The 25,592-nt window shown below is 41.3% G+C and overlaps 1 protein-coding gene across 7 annotated transcripts in view; it reads right to left on the bottom strand.

Annotated features, from left to right (window-relative positions):
* PHACTR1 (phosphatase and actin regulator 1) overlaps nt 1–25,592 on the bottom strand; it is a 295,584-nt gene that overhangs the window by 121,547 nt on the left and 148,445 nt on the right. The window contains exon 1 of one of the 7 annotated variants that reach the window (XM_068175016.1): nt 16,833–16,993. The exons of 4 other annotated variants lie outside the window; for them this stretch is intronic. In XM_068175016.1, the coding sequence (XP_068031117.1) occupies nt 16,833–16,860 (28 nt within the window). In that variant the 5' untranslated portion in view covers nt 16,861–16,993. Of the gene's footprint in view, nt 1–13,544; nt 13,691–14,182; nt 14,378–16,832; nt 16,994–25,592 lie in introns of those variants that run through there. 2 more of the 7 variants (XM_068176291.1, XM_068175579.1) reach the window with 2 other exon arrangements.

Raw genomic sequence — 25,592 nt, 5'->3', positions numbered from 1 at the left:
ATTTTTTCCTATGCTTGTTTCAGCTTGCTAATGATTGAAACTGTCTTCTTGAAGGAGCTGGTAATGATTACATTTTCATGGTTGGATTTCTCTCTTAAACCAGCCTGAATTACAAATTCTACTCAGCTGCAAAACACAAAGCAATCCAAGAAAAGGATCAAGCCCACGAAAGCCCAGGGGTTGCTCACATTTTGCTAGGCTTCTCCTAGTGGGTGACGATTTTCCTAATTGCCATGTGGACAGAGGAAGACACAGTTGCTCACATAGCAGAGCACCTTGGCTCTACCAGCCCTCACTGGGAATCAGAGAAGTTCTCCATACTTCTAAAAATAAACCACTCATGCAACAGGCTAGCTGTTTATTTTGAGAAATCCCAGAAAAAATATTTGAATACTTCTAAATTTCTTAGGGGATTTCTGGCGGACTAAACAATTTCTGATATTTTTCTTTTGGTGTTCTTAGAAGTAGGCATATACAATATTTTATTTTCCTAAAAATGTGTGCTTTAGAAGGCATATCTTTGTATTTTTCAGAAACTTGAGAGAGGCATGTCCTCTTATTAAAAGTAATCCTATTCAGAAAATGGCATTGCAAACATTAAACTTCCTAAATACATTTGTACCATCTCACCACTATCATCATAAAGATAAAAATTTGAGTTTTTAATTACTGCAATGGCTGGGAGAAGAGGAAAAAAAACACCTCATTTAAGAGCTAGAAAGTTCAAACCATTCCCTTGTAAACTCTGTATTCCTTCCCTTAGGAAAAAGAAACTCTGTTTCTGCTCTTTAAAGAAGTTGATACGAAGTTGGCCAAGAGGAAAGGAGTAATTATACCAAATGGTACAATGATAATGAGTCTAAATATGAGCTTTAAAGCCTCCCTCAGCAACAGCCTAGCAAAAAAATGTGTTTCATATGTTCTCTGAAAGGAGACAGTCTGTATCCATGTTCAGGAATTTACAATAAGTACTAAATACTTTTGCTTTGAATACCTAAGTACAGCAGTACCTATGGTTATAATGAGAACTTTTTTGTTTATTCAAATTACAGTTAGTTTAGGCCCTTACAGTAGAGGCTTGAGTTTAAAAGATGAATACTCAAAGGGGACAAAAACATCCACTATTCCTTTAAGGTCATGAATAAAGCATGGAAAGTTGTTTGCTAAAACACACTAAGTTTTTCTGTGTGTTTTTTATAGTTATGATTTCACTTTTTTTCCACCATCTTTTTTGGCATAAAGTTCTAGGGTGCTGAGATCTGCAGGATATTGCTCTTGTTCAATAGATTTATAGGAAAATATCTAGTTTCTAAAAAGCTGCTGCTGCTTTGAAGAAAGAGGTGGTGCTCATCAGGTAATCAAATTGGTATATCTACCTAAGAAATGTTATAGTCAAAGGAAGGACCTATGCATGTAGCTTCAAGCTCATTAATTATTCCAAGTCCAGCACTCAGAAATAGGTTAAAAAAATGAGAATGGGTTTAGATCAGAGCTAAGGAAAAAGATATTACAGGGAACCAAGAAAACACTATCATAGAAAAAGCTCTGAAATAATGCTAGCAGAAAGAAATTAATGAAATCCTGATTGTAGCACAGTGAACGACAAAGGTCACAAGGAGTCAAATTACTTTACAAACCATCTAGTGACTGGTCAAAGCTTCTAAAGGGTCTTTTCCAGAATGCTAAAATTTACCTTAAAGAAATCGGCAGAGAAGACATTAAGACATGGTGCGTGACTGAGTGCCTTCCACTGTATTGATGGGAATTATGCCTTTCTGTGGTGTTTGAGAGAGGAACCAGTGACATGTTGTGAGCTGCAAATGGAAGCAAAGCATTCAGCAGTACACTGGGATGTGCCTCTACAGAGTCACTTGGCCATGAAATTGGCAGCCAAGTTCATTTTCCACATCATGAAGGTAACTGTGATAGGCATCTGCAGAATGTTTCATTTCAATCCAGAAGAAGGATGAAATTCAACCAAACCCTGACATTTCTTACAATTTAAACAAAGAGATCTCTTTTCACCCCTTCACTGCCGGTACTGGACAAAGAAAAAACTGATGAAATCTGTTTTGTCTACATGCTGAAAGTTTCCTTTCAAAATCATCAAGATTCTGCTACCAAGCAGATGATTAAAAAAAAAAAACAACCCAAAACCACCAAACCAAAACAACAAACCACAAGTACAACATAAGTCTTTCTGAGCATTTCTTGGCAATATAAACTTCCTTTTTCTATATAACCTATGGGGAACAGGTTCTCTTTTAGGAGAAGTATCTACATGACATCCTACAAGAATCACAAATCCCTTTCTGTCAAGTCAAATGTTATATGCTCTTCCAGCTGAGCTGGAGTATTTGCCTCACAAACCTAATGTTCAAAAATCTCTTTAGTTAAACAGCATTTTTGTTTGAATTCACAAGTCAGAGACTTTCTTGAACTGTGACATCTGGCTCAGTACACCAAGTTTTAGAAAGCTTATGGTGGTGTTCAGACTGAAAAATATCCCAAGCATTTAGTTAACAAGGGAGGAAACAAGAAACAAAACAGGTATGTGACTGTAGGTACTAACACACAAACATATAAAAACCGAACCTGGTCTACATGTCATAATAATGCAAAAATCTGAACTAAATTAATCATAGCAAGTGAAGAACACCATTTGCTTGGTAAGCACAGGGAACAGGTGCACTAGCTCAGAGCGGCTGAATTCTACAGTAATGCCTATCTTGACATAGGTCTGTATTTTTAAAAAATGCATTTATCTCACTGGGCCCAATGGCCAAATAAAGCTGACAAAATGAAAACCAAATTAAAACAACCCCATAGAAAAATATAACCAAAAAGTGTCCTTCTTGAGCCTCTATGCAATGCCAGCGAATGTATTAATAAACTGATGCCTGTCTTGCTGTTTAGTGAACTGCCTGTTCTGCCAACTTGAGATGAATAAGAGAAAGAAGCATCAGTTCACTGGAACTACATGATCTCCCTATTTTCTTTTAGGCTCATGGATTTCTGTGCTCAGCTCGAGCACATTGAGTTCACAAGGAAAATGGCATTTGACTCAGATGACAAAAACGCATAGAAAAGCAAATGCACGTTAGTAACAAGAGTCAAATAATGCAGGGAAAATGCCGTCCTTATTTAAATGAGACACACAAGAAAGAAAGAAGAAAGCACCTCCTGAGTTCTAGCTTCCTAATGCATGTGACTTAGAGGGTGGACTTTGAAGGAGAGGAAGCTGAGCCTCATGAGTCCCTCCTTTCTTTACTATTTAGGTATCACGTCTAATTCTCTTCAATGCATGCTAGAGGAGCCCAAGTTTGCCAGCTGCAGAGAGCAGACAGTCAGAAACTGCTCTTCTCTATTCAGATGCTGGAGCAGGCAGCACATTCTGTCTTAAGTGCCACGGCAGATCGCTGGAAGACAACTTCTCACCCTCGTGACTATAAACCCACAGACAATTATTTTGGGGCTGTGAATATTAATGAAAGCTTTGCTCATCTCACTCTTCTACTTCTCAACAGAGTGCAATTTAGATTCAAATAGGCAAAGTTCCACAAAAGTCTCTGCACCTGGCTTGGGAAAGGGTTCAGGGTGAACCCAAATTTCAAAACTATTCATCCAATAACACCAGTGTGCTAGCATTAGGAAAGCATCCTGTTTTGCTGGTGTATAGGAGGAGAGGGATGAGGTGTTTCAAATTCTGGTTTTACTTCTGGTTCAAATAGTTTCCACCATCCATCCATCCATCCATCCATCCATCCATCCATCCATCCATCCATCCATCCATCCATCCACGTCTGTGCACCTTCACTGCTGACTGTTCAGTCTGTGCATCTGAATTTTTATCAGTGTTGACATTTTAAGCAGCTTGGAAAGTAAAATGGGAAAGATAAGATTCTCTAAAGCGCTAGAGCAGCATGACACACATACCCTTTATATGAATTCAATTTCATAGGATACAGAAGAAATAACATTTCTATTTATTTTATTTATTTACTTATTTTACCAAAAGCAAAGCTGATAGAGTCTCCATGTTAAAAATAACATTGGAGCTGCACACATATAGTTTCTGATAGTATCAGAATACTGGAAACGTCAAAGTAACTGCAGCCAATGCATGGGGTAAAGAGAGATAAAGCTGGTGCCATAATCCTTATGACATGGACTGCTGAGATTAGAGACCATATCTACAGTCCCTATGGATGTGAATATATGGATCATCAATACTTTGGAGAAACTTGCTAATACATAGACTGTGGATACAATAGACCACAGTGACATTTTCAGGCCTGGCTCATTTGTCAGAATGTAGTTAATGAGTATTCTAATTATTTATTCTAAGATCTCCAATGCATTCAAGTCTGCTTATCAACATTTCCATCTGTTTATTCTTGAATCTGTACTAAAAGGATAACTAACACCAAGATAACACTAATTGTGTTGCAGCTGAACACCCCTTAGCCTACAACTGAAGATAAAAAGTAGCTATCAAAATTTCTAAAAATCTTAGATGTGGCAGCAGCTCTCTGGCCACAGAGAGAAACAGAAAAATTTCTCAGGCATCATTCTGGGAAAGGCTGTGAGAAGATCAGAGAAAAGAATGAGAAACAATTCTTAGCTTAACTTGCTGCACCTGGAGTTGTAAAGATGTGGAATGTGTTATGGAGATTTGTTTACCAAAGGGTGGTTTCTTAATTAGCCAATGGTGATAGTGTTTTGATTGGAGGACCAATTAGGTACACCTGTAGCAAACTAGGGTATAAAATATGGGTTTCTTAATAAAAATGATCAGTCTTCTGTAAATGTCTTGAGAGTCTATGTAACTTATTACCTGGCTGGGGATCCCTTGTGCTGACACTTAGACTCCTGTTTCTTGCCATGACTTGATAGTCTCAGTATTTCCATCATTACACTTCTGTGCTTCCAGAAGATTTAAAATACCAGTAGTCTCTGTTTTTTTCAAACAGATAATCAACTTCTCTTAGGAGGCAAGGCGAAATAAAAATCATTCTCTGCTACCTAAATCTCCCAAGACAGATTAAACAATTGGATCCATTTTAATTTTATTCCCTGTACTTCTATTGCATGAAGCCATTAGACTAATGGCCTGAAAGATGCCATGCAAAAGATGACAGAGGGCAAGATCCTTCTCCTAAGTAGTGATAGGTGAGAGTGTCTACTGAACTGCAGCACTAAACCTGCCATCCTAGCCTTGGGCTGCACAGCTCAGGGCAGGAGGAAGGAAAGGGAAGATTTGAAGAACGCCTTACATCCTTTTCAAAATGACCCAATCAATATATACGCTGGGCTCTCCCTGCACAAGAGGCTGTACATCCTAAATTGCAGCCCTTGGGATTTGGAAATTCAGTTAAGTCATGGAGACTGAACACTTCTCCTGGTCAGGGGCAAAGAAATGGGCACAGTAATAACAAACAAAGTTACACAAACCAAGTGATTGGAGCCTGCAGGTCTCTTGCCCTAGTTTATGCCCTGACTAGCACACTATAAATCATAAATATGCACAAACCTGCCCTCCTCTTGTCTTTGGACATTTTGGACACAATTTTATTTTTCGGGAAGGGGCATTGGGGAAGGCTCGGGAAATGTTTGTCTTTTATTCCTGAGTCGTATCTTTAGACTTTAAAAATTTTCACTGTCTATGCAGAGGAAATATGCAGAGGCTGTCAGTCAGGTCTGGTCATCTCTCATTTGTGGTTTCTCTCACTTGGGATGCAGAGCTTCCTTTCAGGGAGGAACACTGCTTCTCCATGAGAGCTCTTTCAACAGCACAGCTTAATGCTGGCTATGGGCACTGTGATTCTGGGCATGTTTCAGGCAGGGTATCCTGCACATTATCAAGCCAGAACGCTATGTCTAGCGGTTCCAAAGAAGCTGCAGCAGGTGATCTTATAGTGGCCAATTTTATCTTTGATTTAAATTATATCACGTGCTCATTGTTTCTCAGATCAACAGAAATAACTCATCTTTTGAATCTAAGAGTCTCATCCAAAGGCAAAGGCTCTGCTAGATTTGCCTCATCTTCAGTAAGCTCGACCCAAAGCCAGAAAAGTCAGCAAGAGATGACAATGACATGATCAAACATTATCTTATTCCTCTCCACCCAATCCTTTCTGAGACAAGGATACTAAAAGCAACAGACCAGTGAAGACTCGTGTCACTTCACAAGAGCAAAAAACCAGCAAGAGGACAGTTTTCCACCTCACAGGGATGGCAAGAACATCATTATTTTCTGAGAAGCGTGCAAATCAAAGTCACAAAGGAGAAACAAGGCTTCCACGTGTGTCCCAACTTCACCCCTTTGCAGCTTTGCTGCATTCATTTAGATAATGGCAAACATCACAGTACCCTCCAGTTTTTAAGAAAGCCACCGAAACACACAGACAAAGCTGGCTCAACTACTGCACACTCGGGAGCTGCCCTTCAGTTATACCAGTCCTCTGATGCTGGGGTTTGGCTAATGGATTTGGGATGGTGTGTGAGACCTGGTGTGATCCATTAAAGAGACTACAAATATATCCAATTAATCTTAGACATCCTGGCAGACTGTTAGCAAGATGGTACTGCAGATACTTATACCGTGCTCTTGAAATTATATTCTGGCTAACTGTGGGCTGAGTAAGGTGTCAACAACAGGGAGTCAAATTTGGTATTGTCCGATTACAACCAAGAAAATCTTAGAGGATAAAATTAACAGCCATGTATTTACTGCCAGTCACTGAAATAGATCAAGACATAAAATCTTACAATACAAAAACTGATGTAGAAAGCCTACCTCCTCTGCTGAGGGAGCAGAAATTAATGAAAATGTCATAAATACGACAGTATACTCAAAGGATAGGTTTTGCTCATAAGTCAAGGAGCCCATAAATGAACTCTGCTGCTTTAAATGATATGATATATAAAGAAAAGAAAAGCCAAAAAAAAAAGAGAAGAAAGGAAGGGACATCATATGGCAGAATACTGAGTCTTCTGATCTCTTCCCCATACCCAGTATTTCTCTGCTGTTTAGTTTTGACAGGCAGTGACAATATTAATGAATAAAATTCCAATAATGGTTGTAAAGTGAAGTACTTCCATCTATCTTATTTTCTTCTAAAGAATTGCAAGTTTCAAAACACTAAGAAGCCAAATGAGCAAATCACCCTCTAAGAGAAACATCTCTAAGCAAGTAAGAGAAGAAGAAAAGATAAAACACAGAAATGGAATACAGCAGCCCACCTGGGCAGGGGTCAAAAAATAGAATAGGAAATAGGGGTGGTGGAGGCAAAAAAAGGCTCAGAAAGCCACATCTTGCCCCTTTTCTACAAACTGGCTCCATACTTTACACATGGAAAATCTGTGGCCTTTTATGGTTTGTCAAATAGTTCTGTATTACATTTCTGATGTATGTAACCTGATACAGAAGAATCAAAACCAAGCATATTAATCAGGATGGCAACAAATACTCAGAGCGTAACATTACTGTTAAATACAAGAAAACCACTGTATTGCTTTCAACATACTTGATGGCATTTTAACTGCTTTTTTGAAATTCCCACAAGGAAATTATTTTTTATTGCGTGCTTGGTATTGCCCCAGTCTTTGCATTTAAGAAGCTTACATATACCTAGACTATAAACTTGGTTCTCAGATAGAAAGCAGGATGGTAAAATGCTATCAAAAGATGACAACTTACAGCATTGGAAAAGGGAGAAAACAATAAAAAGAGACAGAACTGAAACAGACAAGCTGTCTGCTCTTTAAAGACCCAAAGAGTTGAGGTATCCTCATATCCATGTCATTATGTCAGCAATGTGCAATAAAAATGAGGGGGTGCTGAGCCATTGTGACCAATTCCATTCACCTTTGTTGGTTTTGTTCCTAAAACTCCTCAAATCAATGACACAGATATACAGAATTCCCAGAAAAGGTGGCAAACATTTCCCCCATAAGGACACATGAGTTTTCACTGAAAAACAAAGAACTTAGTCATCTGCTTGCATAAGCTTGACCCAATCTTGTGTACACTTTCTGTCCTCATAATATCTAATTTATCAAAGTGAAGAACTTGCTTACTACCTATAGTTTTCCTACAGTTTCTGTTAATAATGTAAATTATATTGCAATTTTGGACAGGACATCTTCCAAGGCACTTCAAAGTAAGCCTCGAGCTCTGCTGGGCGACAGCCCATGCAAACTTGGGCTGTGAATTTCCTATTGCCAGCACTGTGTCACCTGGAATGGTACACAACTGGCTTATTTTGTGGCCAGCAGCTTTTGCTACAGGCAGTTTAACTGTTAGTCACTACAGAGATGCATGTGAGCAGTTAATGACCTGCTCCAGGCTTCATGGTATTTCTTCAGCTTTATTTTGGGACATAAATGTCACTTCCTCTCTTCCCTCATCTCTTTTCTTCAGCTGCAGACTAAGTCAACTAAAAGAATTGCCAGTGTTTAAGGAAAACCTCACATCTCACAGGTCAGCCAATCACATTTGCTAGCCTTGGCAAATGTGTAAGCCAGGGGGACAGCCTCTTACAGCCTAAATGGACCTTTTTGCTCCTCTTCTCTTCTCTTCCTCCCCACTCTCCTCCCCGCCTGCAGATGGACAATGCCCATCTGCAGCAGCACTGACAGATCCCTGTTACTTTCTGATCTCAGGTCAAACCCACAAGTTATTGATGAGTTTTTGTTAGTCCCCAGTGTGCAAGACAAAGTGATGGGAGCAGAGGACTGGGACTTTGCCCCTTCTGCTCCTTGGTAAAGGAAAGGTAAAGGATCATGTCCTGGCAGCCTTGGGCTTTTGCTATTTGGAAGTTACCATGAGTTGGCATCACACCTTCCTCCTAGAAGGCACATTTATTCTCATCTTGCAAAACACCAAAGGCTTGTATCTTCCAGAGCACAAAGTAATGCTGGTGGAAACAAAAGTGGGCCATCCAGCTCACCAGCAGCCTGTTGGGATGTGGAGCATCTTTGCTTGGTCTCATCAACTTTCGCTAGCAAAGCACCATATCAGCCAAATCAAATACTACAGAGTTCAATTGACAAAAATAATCCAATTTGGTTCTACGATCTGTGCTGCAAAGGAGACATATTTCACTCTGCAGTTAAATGAAGCCCATGCCTATCCTCCTCTGCCTCATTCTTTAGGGTAACTATCCCTCAGGGACTAAAGACACACATTGCATAATTATATCAGCTGTCCAAACCTTAAACATGTTTTTCAGCTTCCCACGCTTCACAACAGGACCAGGTACACAGTTTTTTTACCTACTTTTCCATTCTATGTAGTCTAATTTTTCACTCCAAGATACTTTACGATTTTTGACAGGTACTACTGTAAAAGACTGCAATGCCTCATCGTAACATACCTTGCTCACTCTGCAGATGGTAATGGAAAAGCAGTTACCATTTGAAATAATGGGAGAATTAGTGAAGTAAAACTTATTTCTATACATAGCTCTTGCACAGCTCACAGTTTGTCTAGAAGATAACTATTTAATTTTGTAATTACTTTTGTGGGAAGCAATACAATCACCTCAGAGACAATCTCTTAAGTGATGCTAAAGTAAATGTTCTAAAAGGTCCCAGTTAAAAGAAATAAGCCTTCAGTTCCAGGTGGGAATCACACATGCACGCATACATACACATGCACATGCACAAGCCCCCATACAAAACCCTCCCCTTTTCTATTTGGAAAAGATATTTATCTGGAAGCTCTAGAAGATGGGCAGCATCAGAAAAACAAGCGTCGGAGTTCCTACAGCAACAGTATCTCAGTCCACGCTGATTTTCATGCATATATAAGATCTTAGAATAATTTCTGCTTAAATAGCAAAACCATGAAGTATAGGAGCACATAATAAATAGACTGAATATCAGCTCTGAATGAAACCTTTTGGGTATGTTCATTCTTAACATTATTTGTACTTCTACTACACTTGAACCTCAAGACCCTAAAAGCCTCAAGCCCCACAGTCCTTGGCACTAGGAAAGCAAATGGCAAGAGACAGTCCTTTCCTCCCCCTCTCTACTAAAGGACTCATAATCTATTTACAGACCACCAGGCAAGTGGAAGGAAATCCCACTATCTCCATTTTACAGACAAGGAGCTTGAGTACAGAGTGATATGATAGACATGCCTGAAGTTTCCCAGAGATACTATGCAGAGAACCCTTAAGTTGAGAACCCTCATCTGGTCAGTGATAAAAAACCACTTTGTGCTGTGAATTCCTTCTCTTCCAGTACACTCTTAAGTTAACTTCTTTCCACTTAAGTTTTCATGTCAGATCCTCTGCATAAAAATTGAAAGTACCCATTTCAGTTGTTCCACTCACTCTTTCTGTTAGGTCATCTCTGCGTGTCTTTGAAGTCTCTACAGTTCTTTCTAGCCACACTGAAGCAGAGATGTGTCTAAAGCATGTTCCAGAGCCAGGCTCAGAATTCAGTAGGACACTGAGATTTGTAGGCAGTTTTCAGTATAAAATAAATAAAAACCAGCCAAGCCTCTTCCTTTACTTATTTCTCTGACTACTGTTGATCATCAGTCATGTCATCTGCTATGACCCAGCACTATCACAGCCCTTACAGAGACCACCAAAATCAGCACACTGAGAAGTGCTCTGTACATACCAGGAGACATTTAGCATTGCAGCACACCTTGATCTCTTGTAGTTCTAGCTCCTTCTGCTATACTGGATTATCAGTCACTTCTCCACACTTAGATTCAGAAAGCATTTTCATTCCTCTTCATGATTCTGGAGCAACCTTTGTGGTCTCCTCAATTCTTGTATGTTTTTTCTTGGGACTTTTGCAACTCTTCACCCTCCTGCTTCTCCCAACACCTCCCTCACAGCCCTTAGCATTCAGAGCTCAGCCCTGATTGCACCTGTATTCCTGGAGGTGACTCATATCTCTCTTCACTTGATCTCTCCCTTTTGGTTTAGTCCACCATGTCTGATTGCCTCTCTGGCATCCTGTCCTGAATATCTCATTCTTCACTTGTGTACAGTTTCACCACTCCATTTTCAACACCATTTCTGTTATTCTGTCACCAACCTTTCAGTATTGGTACTTTTATAGACATCTCTCGTTGTTTTCTATTTTGCAACTAAATTAGCATTAAATATATCCATTCTTTTCAGTCTAATGGTTGAAGCATCTCCCATGTCCATCTTACTACTGTAATCTCCTTCTTCTTTTTGAGCTCCTCACTTTTTATTTTTTACCTCATCAAAATGCTGCATCCACACCACCTCCTTTTACCCCTACTTCAGTGTGCTCATCTGCATTGCCAAATTCCTTCACCAACTTCTCTCCAAATTACATGACCTCCCTTCCAAGATATTGTATGACTCAGTACCTGCTTCCATATTTTCCTTCAGTTTCATGGCTATTTCTTTTAGTATTCTCCTAATCATGACTTTTGCTAGATTAGCTGGTGGTCTGTGAAGGATTTCTCTCAGTTTCAGGATAAATTTTCCTTCTCCTAGAGTAGTAGAACAAAGAAAATGTAGAGTAAGACAATGACTAGAATCCAGTACTCATAACTGGATTTGGAGGATATTTCAGCATTAAATCAATGTATCCAACTGATCTGCCTATGCCATAGGGACTGAATCCTAGTCTTTGTACATTGCTCCAACAAATACAATAGTTGCTCAGGTCACAGGATCCACACAAGACATTTGGGTACACTATAGCAGCTACAGGCCTGCAAGACCTGTTTATATAAGTTTATATACAAACTATACATAATTTGAATAGGAGGGTGGGGGTGCTCACATTGGAAAGTCCTGTGCATTTCCCTTAAAAAAGTAGTAGGTGGTCCTCTTTCTAAGTGCCCTTTAGGCTGTGCAACTGTGAGGATGCACAGACATCTTGAGATCCCGACAGGTTTCTCTGTATCTGACCTGGTCACAGATTTTTACCTGATCTGATATGATCATCATATAATTTCAGTTCATTATATCATCTTTTACCTCCAAACACCAAAAGGTCTAGAATCAGTATTCACCAGAAAAACAACCCCTGGTATGTTTCAATGCTGAAAAATGTGTTAGAGTCAAATCAGTGAGTGTCCTTAGGCAGCATAGCTGGGACTACAGTTTCTTTACTTTCTGAAAGAAACTCACAGCTGTGCATGTTGTGGGAAAGAAAAGACTAAGGCTGTACTGCTGTTAGTTACTTTTAAAATTATGATCTTAAAAGTAATTTGTACGGTGCAGAATGAAATCCTACCCCACAGAAAAAGGGGGCAAAACCAGACCGATGACATGCTCTGGAAGCCTGCTGGCTGCAAGCCTCTCTGCTCTACTCTTTGCCTCTCTAGGGTTACTAGATTATCTCCTGCCAAGAGGCATAGCCTGCCCTCGGAGTATGTAATGGTTTGAAGCTAAATAACAAAACACAGAAAAGGAAGAAACCCCCTAAAATATAAACCTATTAGTCTGCTAAGAGGTACAAGTAACTGGTGCTATACATTCATATGCATCCATATGTACACGTGTGCCTTAAAAGGGAGGAAAGCATATTCTTTTCTTATTGTGCTAAGATTTCAAGTACAGGGTTCCAAAAAAAACCTCAGCAAAAGATGTTGATGCAACTGAATTTTAGGTCAATTCAATTAAACTAGGAAAGCATATTTTTATAAATGGCTTCATTTGCTTTTAAGGATAAATAAACTACACTAGTAGCGTAAAGTAACTACTACTGCTGGACAAAGCGCTTCCTTTAATATCTGTGGGTCTTGCTGTCAGTAGCAGCACATAACAGGAAAGGAAACACTCAACAATTTACAGAGCATTCATCAGATTCTTCCCTCAGCTGTAGTGGCATAAGCAGAAAGAGTGCTTAACCCACTGTGGGTTTCCAGGCTTCTCAGGCTATCTTCTCCCTATTCACCAAAAGCAATTCTATTCACCTTTAACTGCTTTTTAATCAAAGAAACTATAATCACACTAGCAGGATGCTTATTCTGAAGAGACATTAGCAAATAAACAGTTACTTTGTTAGACTGCAGACCTGTGGTTGAAAAAGAACCATGAGATCCCAAATAATATTTTGTTCTTTTGCATAAAGCAAATGAAAGCAGAGTTGGTTAATTAAAATATTATTAATAATAGTAATAATACTAACCTTAATGTCAAAAGCTGAAAAATGAAGTGCCAACACAACTAAGAACCTCAGCTCAGAAAACGGTAACAATTTCAAATTCACATTTCTCATTGAAAAAAAGTCTTTCCCTGACCTTCAGAAAATGAGATCTGTATACCACATCAGTTAATAGGGACCTAAGTCGGGTCCCTTCAGTCCAAAGTAACATGCAAATCCACACAGCAAAGCAAAGTAATACAACATTGAGCAAGAATGTGGGGTAACGTCTGTGAGGCTTTTTTTCGCCTGAATGCTTGCATGCTGGTCCTAGTTCTCAGCTTCTCCTAATAGCTGACTTTGGCAAAATCCAGAGAATTTGTCATTGTTGCCTTCAAATATTTGCATTCCTAGAAACAAACAAAAAAACCCCATATACTTACCTGTAGCAACACCTGTGATTGATTACACCGTCACTCTCTGAATACCCTCTAGAGGTTTTGCTCAGTTCGGAAAGGAGAGGGGGAAGGGATGAGAACAGTTGTCTGAAGAGCACTGTATTAATTCCAATAAAAATACAATTTCCCCCATGCATTTGACAGCACGATGAAAATCACACTAGTAGTATTCCTGATAAACCAGACCTTCCAGATACTCAGTTGAGTCAAGCAAACTCTATTGCAGCACAACAGGAAAAAGTTGATGTATCAAGGCAAAAAAACCTGATCTAAAATTCATAGGAATGGGAACAAAACACAATCAATACAAACAGCAATTTCTATAGCAACTGGGGAGAAAAGGGAACGGAAAAGAAGGAGAAGAGTTGGTGCCTTAACTGTTAGCACAAAGCTTCTGTGGCAAATGAAGGGACCTGTCCCTTTTGGCATCTCCCTGATCGACAGGCTGAATCAATGCCCAGCGTATTCCTCCCGCGTCTCCTTTCCTCTTTCCCTGGGATCTGTGGAGGAGCAAGCCGAGCATCCCAGGCTCCGACGGGAGCGCACACATGTCCGCGCACCCCCCAAGCAAGCACACGCGCTCCCCTGCCTCGCTCCTACACCCACAGGATCTCAGCACTCACCGTCACGGGCTTCCTCCCCGCGACTGCAGTTGCTGCAAATGTGTTTGATCTCCTTGCCTATGTGATACTGTATCACAAACGAGACGTTGTTAGTGGTGCTGGTGGGCTCCTTCAGTGGCTTCATCCTCACTAGATAGAAAGCTTTCTTTTTAGGTTTCTCTCCACTCATGTCTGAAACCGAGCCCTGCCTGCAGCCAGCAGAAGGAAAAACCAGCATCCCAGGCTGCCTGGCGTGCGTGCAATCCGCCATCCGCTCCCGCTCGCCTCGGTGTTTAGCTGCCACACACAACAGGGATGAAGGGGAGGGCTGGGGGAGAGGGAGAGGCGGGAGGCAGAGCAGGCAGAAGCGCTGCCTGAGCCTTGCTGCCTGCCCTCCACGACCCCGCTCCTTAACCAATCCCCCGGGCAGGGCTGGAGGATGCTCAGCGCGTCTTCGCTCCGAGCCTCTCCCTTAGCCGCGGGAGCCGGACACATTTGGCAGCACGGCGGAGCCTGGCACACCGTTGGTTACCTTGCCGCCTGCGAACACTCAGGAGGCAGAGCCTTCCTTCGCTTCCCGCTCCCGCTGCATCCCCTTCTCCCATGCTCTCCCCCGTCCCCGCAGGCCCCCGAGCGCCCCGGGCCGCGGCCCTGCGGGATGGTGGGCACAGCCCGGCTCTGGCAGCGCCGCCGTCCTCCGGCCGAACACGGCAACAGGGCCGGCAGCGCAGCCCGTCCCACGGAATTAATGATGTACACACAAAGAACTGTCCGGCAGCGGGCTGCAAACCCTCCTCCCCGGCTCTCCATCGTCGGCTGCGGCTCAAGGGGGCACAGGGGCACTCCGCTTCATCTGCCCCAGCAAAACCAAACCCCACCCGCTTTTCATTCTTGATTTCCCCCCCCTTTGCTTCTTATAAAATCCAGATAAGGTGCTTGGCCCGGCTCGTGCAGGGCTTAAGAGGGCAGCCACGGACAATGGCTGGCACCGCCTGGTGACTTCGGCCCAAGAGCCCCTGCAGGGGCACTGCTCCTCAGCCGCAAAGGCTGAGCCACAGTTTGTGACTGCTTATCTGGGCGGTGAACTTCTTTGTCTCCCTCGCCTCCTGCACATAGTTGCAGCTGCTCCAGAGTACAGCCTAACCATTCTAGGCTGCCCGCATTTCCAAAACTCCCCCAGACTGAAAGGGATTATAATCCCTGGCGAGACACGCTGTCAATCCCTTACTGTCCAGCTGCCCCCAAAATGCTGTGTGTTTTCACGGCACGGTAAACAACCCAAGCTGCCCAACCTGCCAAAGCAGCAGCTCAGGACAGTGCCTGTGACACAGAGAATTAGAGGGGTGGGGGTGAAGATGCTTGCTTCTTGCAGGTTCTGGGAAGGAAAGCCTGAAGAAGAGATGATAACCTCAGCTATTCTGGCTGCTATTACAGGAATGTGAATGCTGGTTCTTTAAATGTTCAGCAAGCTATCAGTTTGGAAGGCACTAAGCAGAGAGAGTGCAACTGGGGCAGATGAAACACGACAAAGAATAACACCATTCTCCTTATTTTTAGCCAAAGCCCTCACTCACTGTTCGAAGAAATCCACTATTCTGCAATTCTTTACCATTTCCACATATTGCTGCCCCATGTTTTACTGCAACATGAAGACAAAACGGCCTTGATTCTCTTCAACTACACATGAAACAGTCAGCGAGACTTTTGCTTAAAGAAGAGAGAGCAGAAACTTAAGGATTCAGTGCCTTGGTTTTCCATTTTTTCAAGTTCATGCATGCACATGCACACATGCACACACACAGAGGCACACAGAAGATACATACAATGAAACTGCTGACCTACTTGCTTTGCATCATTCTGATGCAGGTCTGACTTCTCACCTGGCACTCCTGGGAGTTGAAACCAAATGCAAGGCTTTACTTTTCCCAGCAGAGTTCACAAATCAGCCTAGGTGCTATCAGATCTCACAGAAATACAGACTGAAGCAGGCATTCGGCAAAATTGTGCTGATCACCAAGCCACACAAGCATACTGCACACTGGGCTATGTATGTGGGTTTATGCTGAATAGAGTCAGTGACCTCAGGTGATGTATTGCCCCAAAGGACTTGATTTTGCATGTGTTGCTCATCTAAAATTCCTACCCATTTCATATAAGTGGTAGGAGAACAGAGAATGCACAATTATTCAGGAACAAGCTGGTGAATTCCCCAAATGTGCATAGTGTGTAGTTCTGAGTTAATGCACTGAAAAGCCATCCCTTTGAAGGCCTGATGCTGAGATGCTGTTTGCTATGTTACGCACTTGGAAAGTAAAGGCTGAGAAGAGTTTGATTCCCCCAGCAGTCAGACATCAGTTGAGACACTCGCAGTGGAATTCCCTCTAACTTATTCATTGCCTTTGAGAACACCTTCAGTTTGGTTGTGATTCAGAAAATAATTAGGTGAGAGGAAGACAGGATCATAATTCACCTTCTGAACTTGCTTAGAGTTCACACTGTCACTGGTACTCAGTACTGCTGCATTATGGAAATGGGTCAGGAGAGGAAAGCACATTCAAATGTCAGCTTCCCTGAATCTGGGAAATATGAGTGTTAATTAAATTCAGGGTGAACTCAAAACTGGAATATCATATCTGTTGTCTCAGGGCAGTTTTGGGGTGTTGTGCCTCACCTGTCTCAAGAAAGAAAACTAGAGTCATGCATTCAGCAGAGCTGGTCTTGTAAGGCAAATGGTCTTGTGTTCAGGAATTGGGTAAGACTTAGAACATGAAAAACTGGGTCAAGCCATCAGTCTTTTGCAATCTCCCTCTGCGACCTCAGAGAAATTATTTACAACCTCTTGATGTCTCAGCTCCTTGCCTAAAGAACAGTGATGTTGATGTTTCTGTTTTTCAGACAAATTTTATGAAATCATAATCTAAGGTTCTCTGAAGGTGTTTGTATATTACAGAGAGAATACCAACAGACATTTCAAATACAGAGATTTACTGTTTATAGCAAAATGAGAGGGGGAACAGGAAAAACATGTTGCATCAGGCTTAGCCCAAACAGACTAATTTTTTTTTGTTTCACTTGATTTTATTTTGACAGTATTTATCCCTCCTCTTGCTACTGATTTGATTCTAAAGCTATAAAATTCAACTAGGATCTGAAAATAGACTTCATATCCAATCACAGCATTTTTACTGACTCTGGTATTATCTCCCCAACTTTTGAAGAGGTACAGAAGCAACTTCTTTCTCAGGCAGAGACTAGAAGATTATCACCTACATTCTAGTCCAGCCTCACATGTACTCTATTCCGTGAAAGAACCAGCAAATACTACCAGAGTGGACTGAGTTTTACAAGCATATCCCAGGAGACTGCAGAAGCCCAGCTGCTCTGATGTGTTTGTGAACAATTGGGAATTAAATAACTGGTGAATAAGAGCCCCAAATTATCATGAAGAAAGCTCAGCACATTTTTGCTTCCAGGTGCTATGTATTTTGAATGCAAACAAGCCCTGAAACTATCTGCTAGTATGTCTCCTATAACATGCTCTTTGCTATAACATGCAAATTGCCTTCATTCCTAAGAGCTGCCTTACAGAGAATCTGAATTTGACACAGCTTATAAAACAAAAATAAGTTTGATTATGATCTCTGTAATTATGGTGAAAGCTGCCGCTGCTAATCAGTTCCAGGACAAATAATGTAAAATTAATGTACTACAGTAGTCCTGCAAAAAATGACTTGCTTTGCCTTTTTAAAGATAAGTGAAAAAAAAGGTTTAATAACTCTTTCACTGCCTCAGTACACAGCTACAAACCTTGGCATAATTTAATTGCACAGTGGACAACAAAAATCAATGAACAGGATGTCAGATAATTCGTTATTTGACAGTGAATCAACAAACTTGTATCCTATTCCCAGGCCACATTTGCTTCTTCTATAAGCTTGGGAAACCATTTGTACCTTCAGTTCTTTCACCCCTGCAGCCTTTGCCATTAAGGAGAGTGCCAGTTCCATTGTCCATAAAGAAGAAATGGAAGTAGCATCCCTTTTAAATGACTACTTGTAGAAGGGTGTAGAAGGGACTACATCCCTTTTTAGATGACTACTGAGATATTGGTTCTTACCTTCATCAAAATCTCTGAGGCTTGACACTGTCACACCACTTTTTCCCCCTTTCACCATGTCTTCCCATGTCAGAGATCACTTGGCTAAGAGTCTTTTTTGGGACACTGTGCCCTAAAAGAGCAGGCAAGTTTTCAGCTGTTGTTTTTTTCAGTTTTCTCCACTCCATAGAAAAGAAGATTCTCTTTTACTTCTTTCTCTAAGCTGTGGCACTGTGCAAAATGCCAGTCAGGACACCCCTGAAGTGTGCCTTACAGCCCCCAGCTGAGCAACATGGAGGTTTCTGTGTGGGCTGGACAGGTTCTCTCTTCCAGCACAAATAGGTGGACAAGAGAAACTGCGTGGAAGCCTCTGATCCTTGTTTCTTCAATACAAATGTTGTCTTGGAGAGCTGCAGTGTTCCCCTGAACAAGCCATTGCACTGTTCATGTAAAATGCTAGACAAATGCAAGTCTAACAAGGCAGCACCACTTCTCAGCAGTTTAGTTTTTCTAACCAAAACACCATGATTCATGTTTTACAGTCTATTTAGGCAGTGATGTTTTCACAGGGATGCCCTGGTACTTGGCAGTTTTTTATAAATATTTTGCTTTCCTTCCTATTTCCTCTGCTCATGGTACTAAACATCCTAGTGAGAATAAAAAAGAGATAAAAGATAAATAAATTAATTACCAGCTGCTCTGGTGATTAATGCATACATCAATGTGCTACAATAGTGTTACAAACTGATCAGCTTGGGGTAAAGAGGGAAATATGTACAATTTTATCACTGACTACAGCACAGGAATCAGCCCCTAGCACAGTACTTTGGTAACATCTTCAATTTACTATCAAAAAAATGCCCTCAAAACCACCTGAGGACAGCTGACATTTGTCAAAGGAGTTTGTTGCCAGGTGGAGAGACTTTCTAGTTGCAGGGCACAACTCAAACCTGGCTACCCAAATATTTTCTGTTTGCCAGGCACTTACTGCAGCTGGAAGACTCTGGTCCATGGCAGGGGCTCCAGGGTGCTAGGCTGACAGTATTTCTGCTTACTACGTGGCACATCAGCAAAAATGGGAGGGCAGGGAGGAGGGAGAATCAGCCTGAGACACCGGCAGGCCAAAATAGAATATGACCTTTTTAGTTTTGCAGCTGTAAACACATTCTTAAGCAACAATCCCAGATACTCCTGGCAGTCTTTGGCCCAAGAGAGCCAGATGATGAGTGCTGCACAAACAAGTGCAAACTGAAGGAAGAAGAAAGGAAAGAAAATGCCCCTTCCTGGCTTTCCTACATTCATCAATACTGCTGAAGCATCACACATCTCATTCTTGCTCTACCGGCAGGGCTCTCCACATCCTGTGCATATGCTTTGCCATGATGGAGTCCTCTCCTTATTTAGGAGAAGCCTGCTTTATTTCAGTGTGATGCCATATGGTGTGATGAAAGTGAACAGAAAAGGTTACACATAAAAAACTTAAGCTTAGGAACACCTGTTTGCTGCAAAAGTGAAGAACTACTGATGGCAAAGGCCTTCTAAGGATAAAAAGGAAGATGTCATCCTATCTAACAGGACAGATGGAAAGTTGCTGAGCTGCCATTTGAATGCCCAAACATCTATGCGCAATTAATGCCCAAAAGCCTGATGGGTAAGGGTAAACATCAGCAATGAACTAATGTGGGGTCTGGAGTTCTAAAACAGCTGAGCAAGCAACCATTAGCATTTGATGATGCTGAAAGGAAGGCAATCTTTATGCTGAAACCATATCTGAAGCTCTTGCTGTAGAAGAACTTACTGCAGGTCCTAGCACCAGAGCCATTAGTCACTACAGCCTTAACAAAGTCATTACCTCCCATCTTAGAAAATCCACTCAGTTTTCATATCTAATTTTGATGTGGCAGGCCCTGAAGTTTTATGATCAGTTTGGAGCACTTTGCATATCCTGCATAACTTTCAGAGGAATGGAAACCTTTTTTGCCTAGATGACAAACAAAGGATAGAGCAGAGGCATGAACCAGGTCTTGGTGGCACCCCTGAATGATCTAAATTGAGAGTTTAGTTGCCATCTTGAAATTAACAAAAAGTAGTTCCAAAAATCACATTGCAATTACGAGATTGAAACCAAAGAGGAATCTGAATTAAGTCCTGCGTGGCCAGTTTAATAGTTCCATTGAGGAAGGATCATATTTAGCGTTGATGTGAGCATATAGACTGCAGCCTGACACTGGTAATTGCTTTGCCCCATGTGTTTGAAACAGTGGGAATAGATCCTACTAGTAAGATTCACTACAAAATATGAGCCTGACCCAGTGCTTATTCAAGTTAATTGGAATTTTTCCATGACATGAGCTGCACACCTTACCATATACCAAAGCTCAACAGCGCTGGTGCCTTGAAGAGTCACATCATTGCAGCAACCTCCTTGCTAGTTACTCCCTGCTTGACAATGAGAGAATAAAGTACTATATACCCTGGATTTTCACACACCACACCACCCCAAAATACCTTTTTCTTTCTGTGCATAAATAAAGAAACAGCTCTCCACCCTCTGCTTTCCTTCCATCAAATCCAGAGCTGTGTTACATATACATGCAGAAAAATATTTTTAAAAACCTCACAAAACTAAACCCACAGTCAGGTATCAGGCTGCATTTATAATTCCTCACAAGGTACTGTTCCCCCACAGCCTGCTAAAAAAAATGCAGGAGGGGGAGAAGTCAGTGTGCCTGTATGTACCTCTGTGTCTAGCAAGCCCCTGGGGGAAAAAATCTGAATATGACTTATTCTTGTCACAAATGCTCCTAGACACCAAAAAGGGAGGGTGAAGGTCCAGAGGGGGAGTCCAAGCCTCTAGAGTAAATAAAGTCAAGCACTGGTCACCTCTGGCTGACAAACAGGCAGTACTGCTCCCACATCATAGGTTAGTTTTATACTGCTTCCTACGGATATAGAAAACCAGGCATTTAAGGTTTTGTTGGCTCTGAGTAAAACTACATGTTTGAAAAGTAAAGTCAAGAAGGCAATAGAACGGTTTCAGAGGTGTGCATTACAGTTTTTCATAAGAAAAACCTTAATTTGGACAAAATCAAATGTTTAACTTAAAATAACAAGGAAAATATAGCAGAAGCCCTGGATTTACAATATACAATAGAGAAATTTGAAACTTGGTGGAACCTAGCAAGATTCTACTGTGATAAGCTTATGACTTGGAACAGCCTTTTCTGGACACTCTTGAAAGAAAACTCAGTAAAGTAGATCACAGTCATCACCTTTCAGGATGCCACTATGGTTTTCTCCATGTTTTCTCAAGAATTGCATGTCTCAAGACAAGAATAAAAGAAACAATGATGAGAAAAAAAAATCTACTTTTCATTACTAGTGCCTGAAATCCTGGGTGATCATCTTCAGACAACTGAGAAAACATCAATCTTTCTAGAACTGCCACTTGGGATATCCTGGATTTCTATCCCTCTGAGAATGTGTGGGACAGACATGAATATCACAAAATCACAGAAGTCTAGGACTTCCTGTCACAACCCCTCAAGGACTGAGCCATACACAGTGCTCTGTCTGCCCTGGCTCCAGAAAGGTCTGAGTCATCTGGCTTTAAGGAAAATTTAAGAAAATAGGTCAAACTGAGCTTCCCATCACAGGCAATTGCAGTGAAGTCAATCAGCTTGCAAAAGCATTGCTCTCAGCACAAACCGCCCTCATATTTCTGTCTACATAACTAATTAAATTAATTCCTGATCATATCAAATAGCATGGCTTCCCCAAGAATGTACAGACTAACACTCCCTGCTGATAATCCTTACTTATAAAAGTTGCTTCTCAGGTAAAGCCATAGAGAAGGATCACACTGCAGGAATCTTTGTTGAAGTAATACATCCAAAGTAAGTAAGAGCGTGGCTTGAAATTGCTGGATGGTCCAAAAGATTTATTTCCAAGCAATTAAATAGATAGTTATCATCTCAGAAACTCTCTATTGGCTACTGAGATCACCAGCCTACAGCAGACAAAGTTACAATCAGCACACAATAGGGATGACTGGATTTTTTGCCTTTATAAATGACTCGTATTAAGTCTGTTTCTTGCAGTTCAGAACAGTTTACTTGAAGGTCAGGGATATGACTGTGCATGTAGCACATTCATTTAGGGAACACTTTCACACACAAAAGGAAACAGCAAATGAAGAAGAATACATTTGACAGACTTGACCCCAAAGAGCTCATTTGCAGTAACACAGTTATAGACTCTTACCCAAAGTTTCCAGGTCAATGGTCTGGGACTTGCCATGTCTCTGTGTGCCACTGGGGCAGCCACACAAAACTAACATGTTTTCATTTCAGTTTTTCAGCTCACTATGGTTCATGTGATTTCCAGGACCAGTGTGTTTAAAGCAATCTGAGAAAGTCAGAAAGTGCAAAAGCTTTGGAGGCTGGAGACATAGGGAAAGCCACACAGCAAGTCCAGTAAAGTCAAACTGACCAAGTTCAGATGGAGGATGAGAGGCTGAGCTGTGAGAACAAGCTAAAAGTTCATGAGATCTGACAGAGGTACAAATGAACAGGCAAGCAGGCAGAATCAAGTGAGAACATGAGATGAGGGGAAGCAACATTCAGCCATAAGAGAAAGAAGATAAAGGAAGAAGGAAAAGAGATAAGATCAGGAAACCTGTGAAAACCTCCCTAAACTTCCAGGGTGACTTTGAAACAACAGACCCTCCCAACCTTCAGAAGTTTCTCCCGCCACTGAAAAGCACTTTGCAATAACACATGAACAGTGCAGGAACCAAGAGTACTGAGGCAGCTGCAAAGGCTGATTAAGGTACGAATGCTGGCAAAGCTGTAGGGGGAAGCTTTCATAAGCATCTGCCTCCACTGGGCCTGACAGCAGCACACACTGTCAATCACCTCGCTTCAAACAGTGCTCACAGTTTTCTCAAATTAGAAATTAAGACAACACAAATCCCTAGGAATAGCATACGGTTTCTATACATATCACCCAGTGAGCTAGCAGCACTGAAGTGAAGCAAGAAGCTTCTCACATTATCATGAGCATCTTTTTCAGTCTTTCCTCCTTCAGCATAAATATGGGGCCCTCCGAATAGTACAGAAATCTGCATGAGGACCTTTTTATTTTCTCCAAAAAGAAGCAGAAAAAAAAGTTTCTTACTCTCTTCTTTTTAGCTCCTGTTTACGATGGGCCAGTCATTTTTCATTGTCAGACCCCTATCCGTCAGTCGCTGCTTGTACTTTCACTGTGGACTGGTGTGAACCACAAGCACGGAGGAAGAAGTCTGGCTTTGCATCAGTCCCACCTCATCATTCTCCTAGAGTCCCCGAAGTTTAACACAACCAGGCTTTACAACACCAACAGACAATACATGCACCATCAACAGGTCTTGCTGACAAAAAGCCATATTAAGAATTTTTACCTCTTTAAAACCTTGAATAGCAGTCAACACAAAGAAGCTGCAGTGTGTTGAAGAATCTGAAGAAATAGCTGTATAATCAGTTTTTGCTGAAATCCTGGAACATATTTTAATGTGAATCTTGCCAAGCTCTTTAATGTCTGCCCATTGGTTAAAGCCTCAACATCCAGGCTAGATTTTAGTAATTTCTTAGGGGCTTTTATAAAAGCAGGAAATATTAACAGCTAAAATCTAATTCAGTTTTTGCAGTGATGCATTGCCATAATATATAACAACACAACAAACCTGTAGAACTTTTCACAATCTTAGCCATCATATGTGTATATTATTCACAAGAAATAAAAACTTACTCCAAATATGTGCTAATTTTTGGAGGTTTTATAGATTCAACTTCTTCACCTGTATGATCCATGATGTTTATCTGTCAAAACCTTAGTCTCCAGGGAACATAGTTGCACAAAGGGCAGGATTTCGCTTTCCCAGAGGTTTAAACCAAAGAATGTGACTGAAGGCTGAACTAGAAGGACTGTAGTACAATACACATTTCATTCACAGTGGAGTGAATGCAGCAAAATAGTGGTAAAACCCACTGCAGATCTTTTTATTACTTTGTATTACAAAAATTCCAAGGGGCTCCAGCAGAGCTTAGGCTGCAGTATACAATGTAGTCTGACATTTTAACAGACTTTTTGTCCTAATGATCTTCAAGTTTCCTCTAGAGCAGTCATCCCCTGGGCTTAAAGCATCCCGGCTTCAAGACTTTGTTGGTTCAAGACTTTGGGAAAGCTCCGAGTGCATCATGAGGCCAATAGCAGATGGAAATTTTCAATCACTTTATGGGTTATTGCTGGAAATACATCACCAAAATGTATACTGTGTCAAACACATCAGTTTTCCTTACATCACCATGAACAAGTAAGAACTTAAGTGTTCATAGGCAGTATTTGAGGACCACACTGAGAAAAGATTCATGAGAGAATGCAGTTTGCATTCTTGTGATGCTTGCACTGAAGCACACATTTCTGCAGAAAAAGGTATTTTCCCCTCCCCACAACAGTTTAAGGTTTAAAGGTGAGACTACTAATTACTTACAGGCAATCATAAGACCAAGTTGCCCAGGAAGATTGTCTATCTCTGTTGGTTTTCAAGGCTGGAAAGGGTAAGTCCCCAAGCAATCTGATCTAACTAGATCTGCTCTGAGCTCTGGATGTCCCGTCCAACGGAAGTTATTCTATGATTCTAAAATATTCAATCAATAGTATCTTCCTTCCTCCTCACACCTTTGAGCAAACAACCGAAGGCAGTCTCAGGGGTGTGTGAGTGTATTTCTGCACACTGCAACTGCAAGTTCCAAGCTTTCTTGTTGAGGTAACAGTTTTCAGCCACTCAGACAAGATATTTGAGTGGGATGTGACCATGCTACAGCCCTTTGGTAAGAACTGGTGCTCATGGGAATATACACAGCTTTTCAGTTTTCTTCAGAGAAGCTGTTTGGCCTTCTTCCTCAGGGAGACTGCAGCTTTCTTTCTTAAGAGATCTCATGCACTATAAGCTGCAACTAAGCTTTTCTACACCAAGGCACTATTTTTTTCCCGCACCTGGCCATACTTTGTCATTTTTCTAGCTGTTTAGAGAAATCCAGAATTATGCATATTTTGTAATTATGCCTTGCAATCTTTCTGATAAAGGTTCCTCCACCACTTCCTAGCTACCTCCATCTGAGGGAATGCCACCTCCACAAGCTGGTTGCCAGAAAACAGCTATCCTGGGAAATGCAATGTGTTAAATGACAAAGGATTGCTCTGCCTGCCCAAGGCATCACTCTTTTGATGTCTGCACAGAAACACGCTGAGGGGGAAATGAAAAGGCTACCAGCCCTGACAATGTAGGGCACTAGC

This window comes from Anomalospiza imberbis, chromosome 1 (assembly GCF_031753505.1).
Source record: "Anomalospiza imberbis isolate Cuckoo-Finch-1a 21T00152 chromosome 1, ASM3175350v1, whole genome shotgun sequence".
Taxonomy (NCBI): Eukaryota; Metazoa; Chordata; class Aves; order Passeriformes; family Viduidae; genus Anomalospiza; species Anomalospiza imberbis.
The sequence above is the reverse complement of the archived record's forward strand: the minus strand, read 5'-3'. Positions and strand labels throughout refer to the sequence as shown.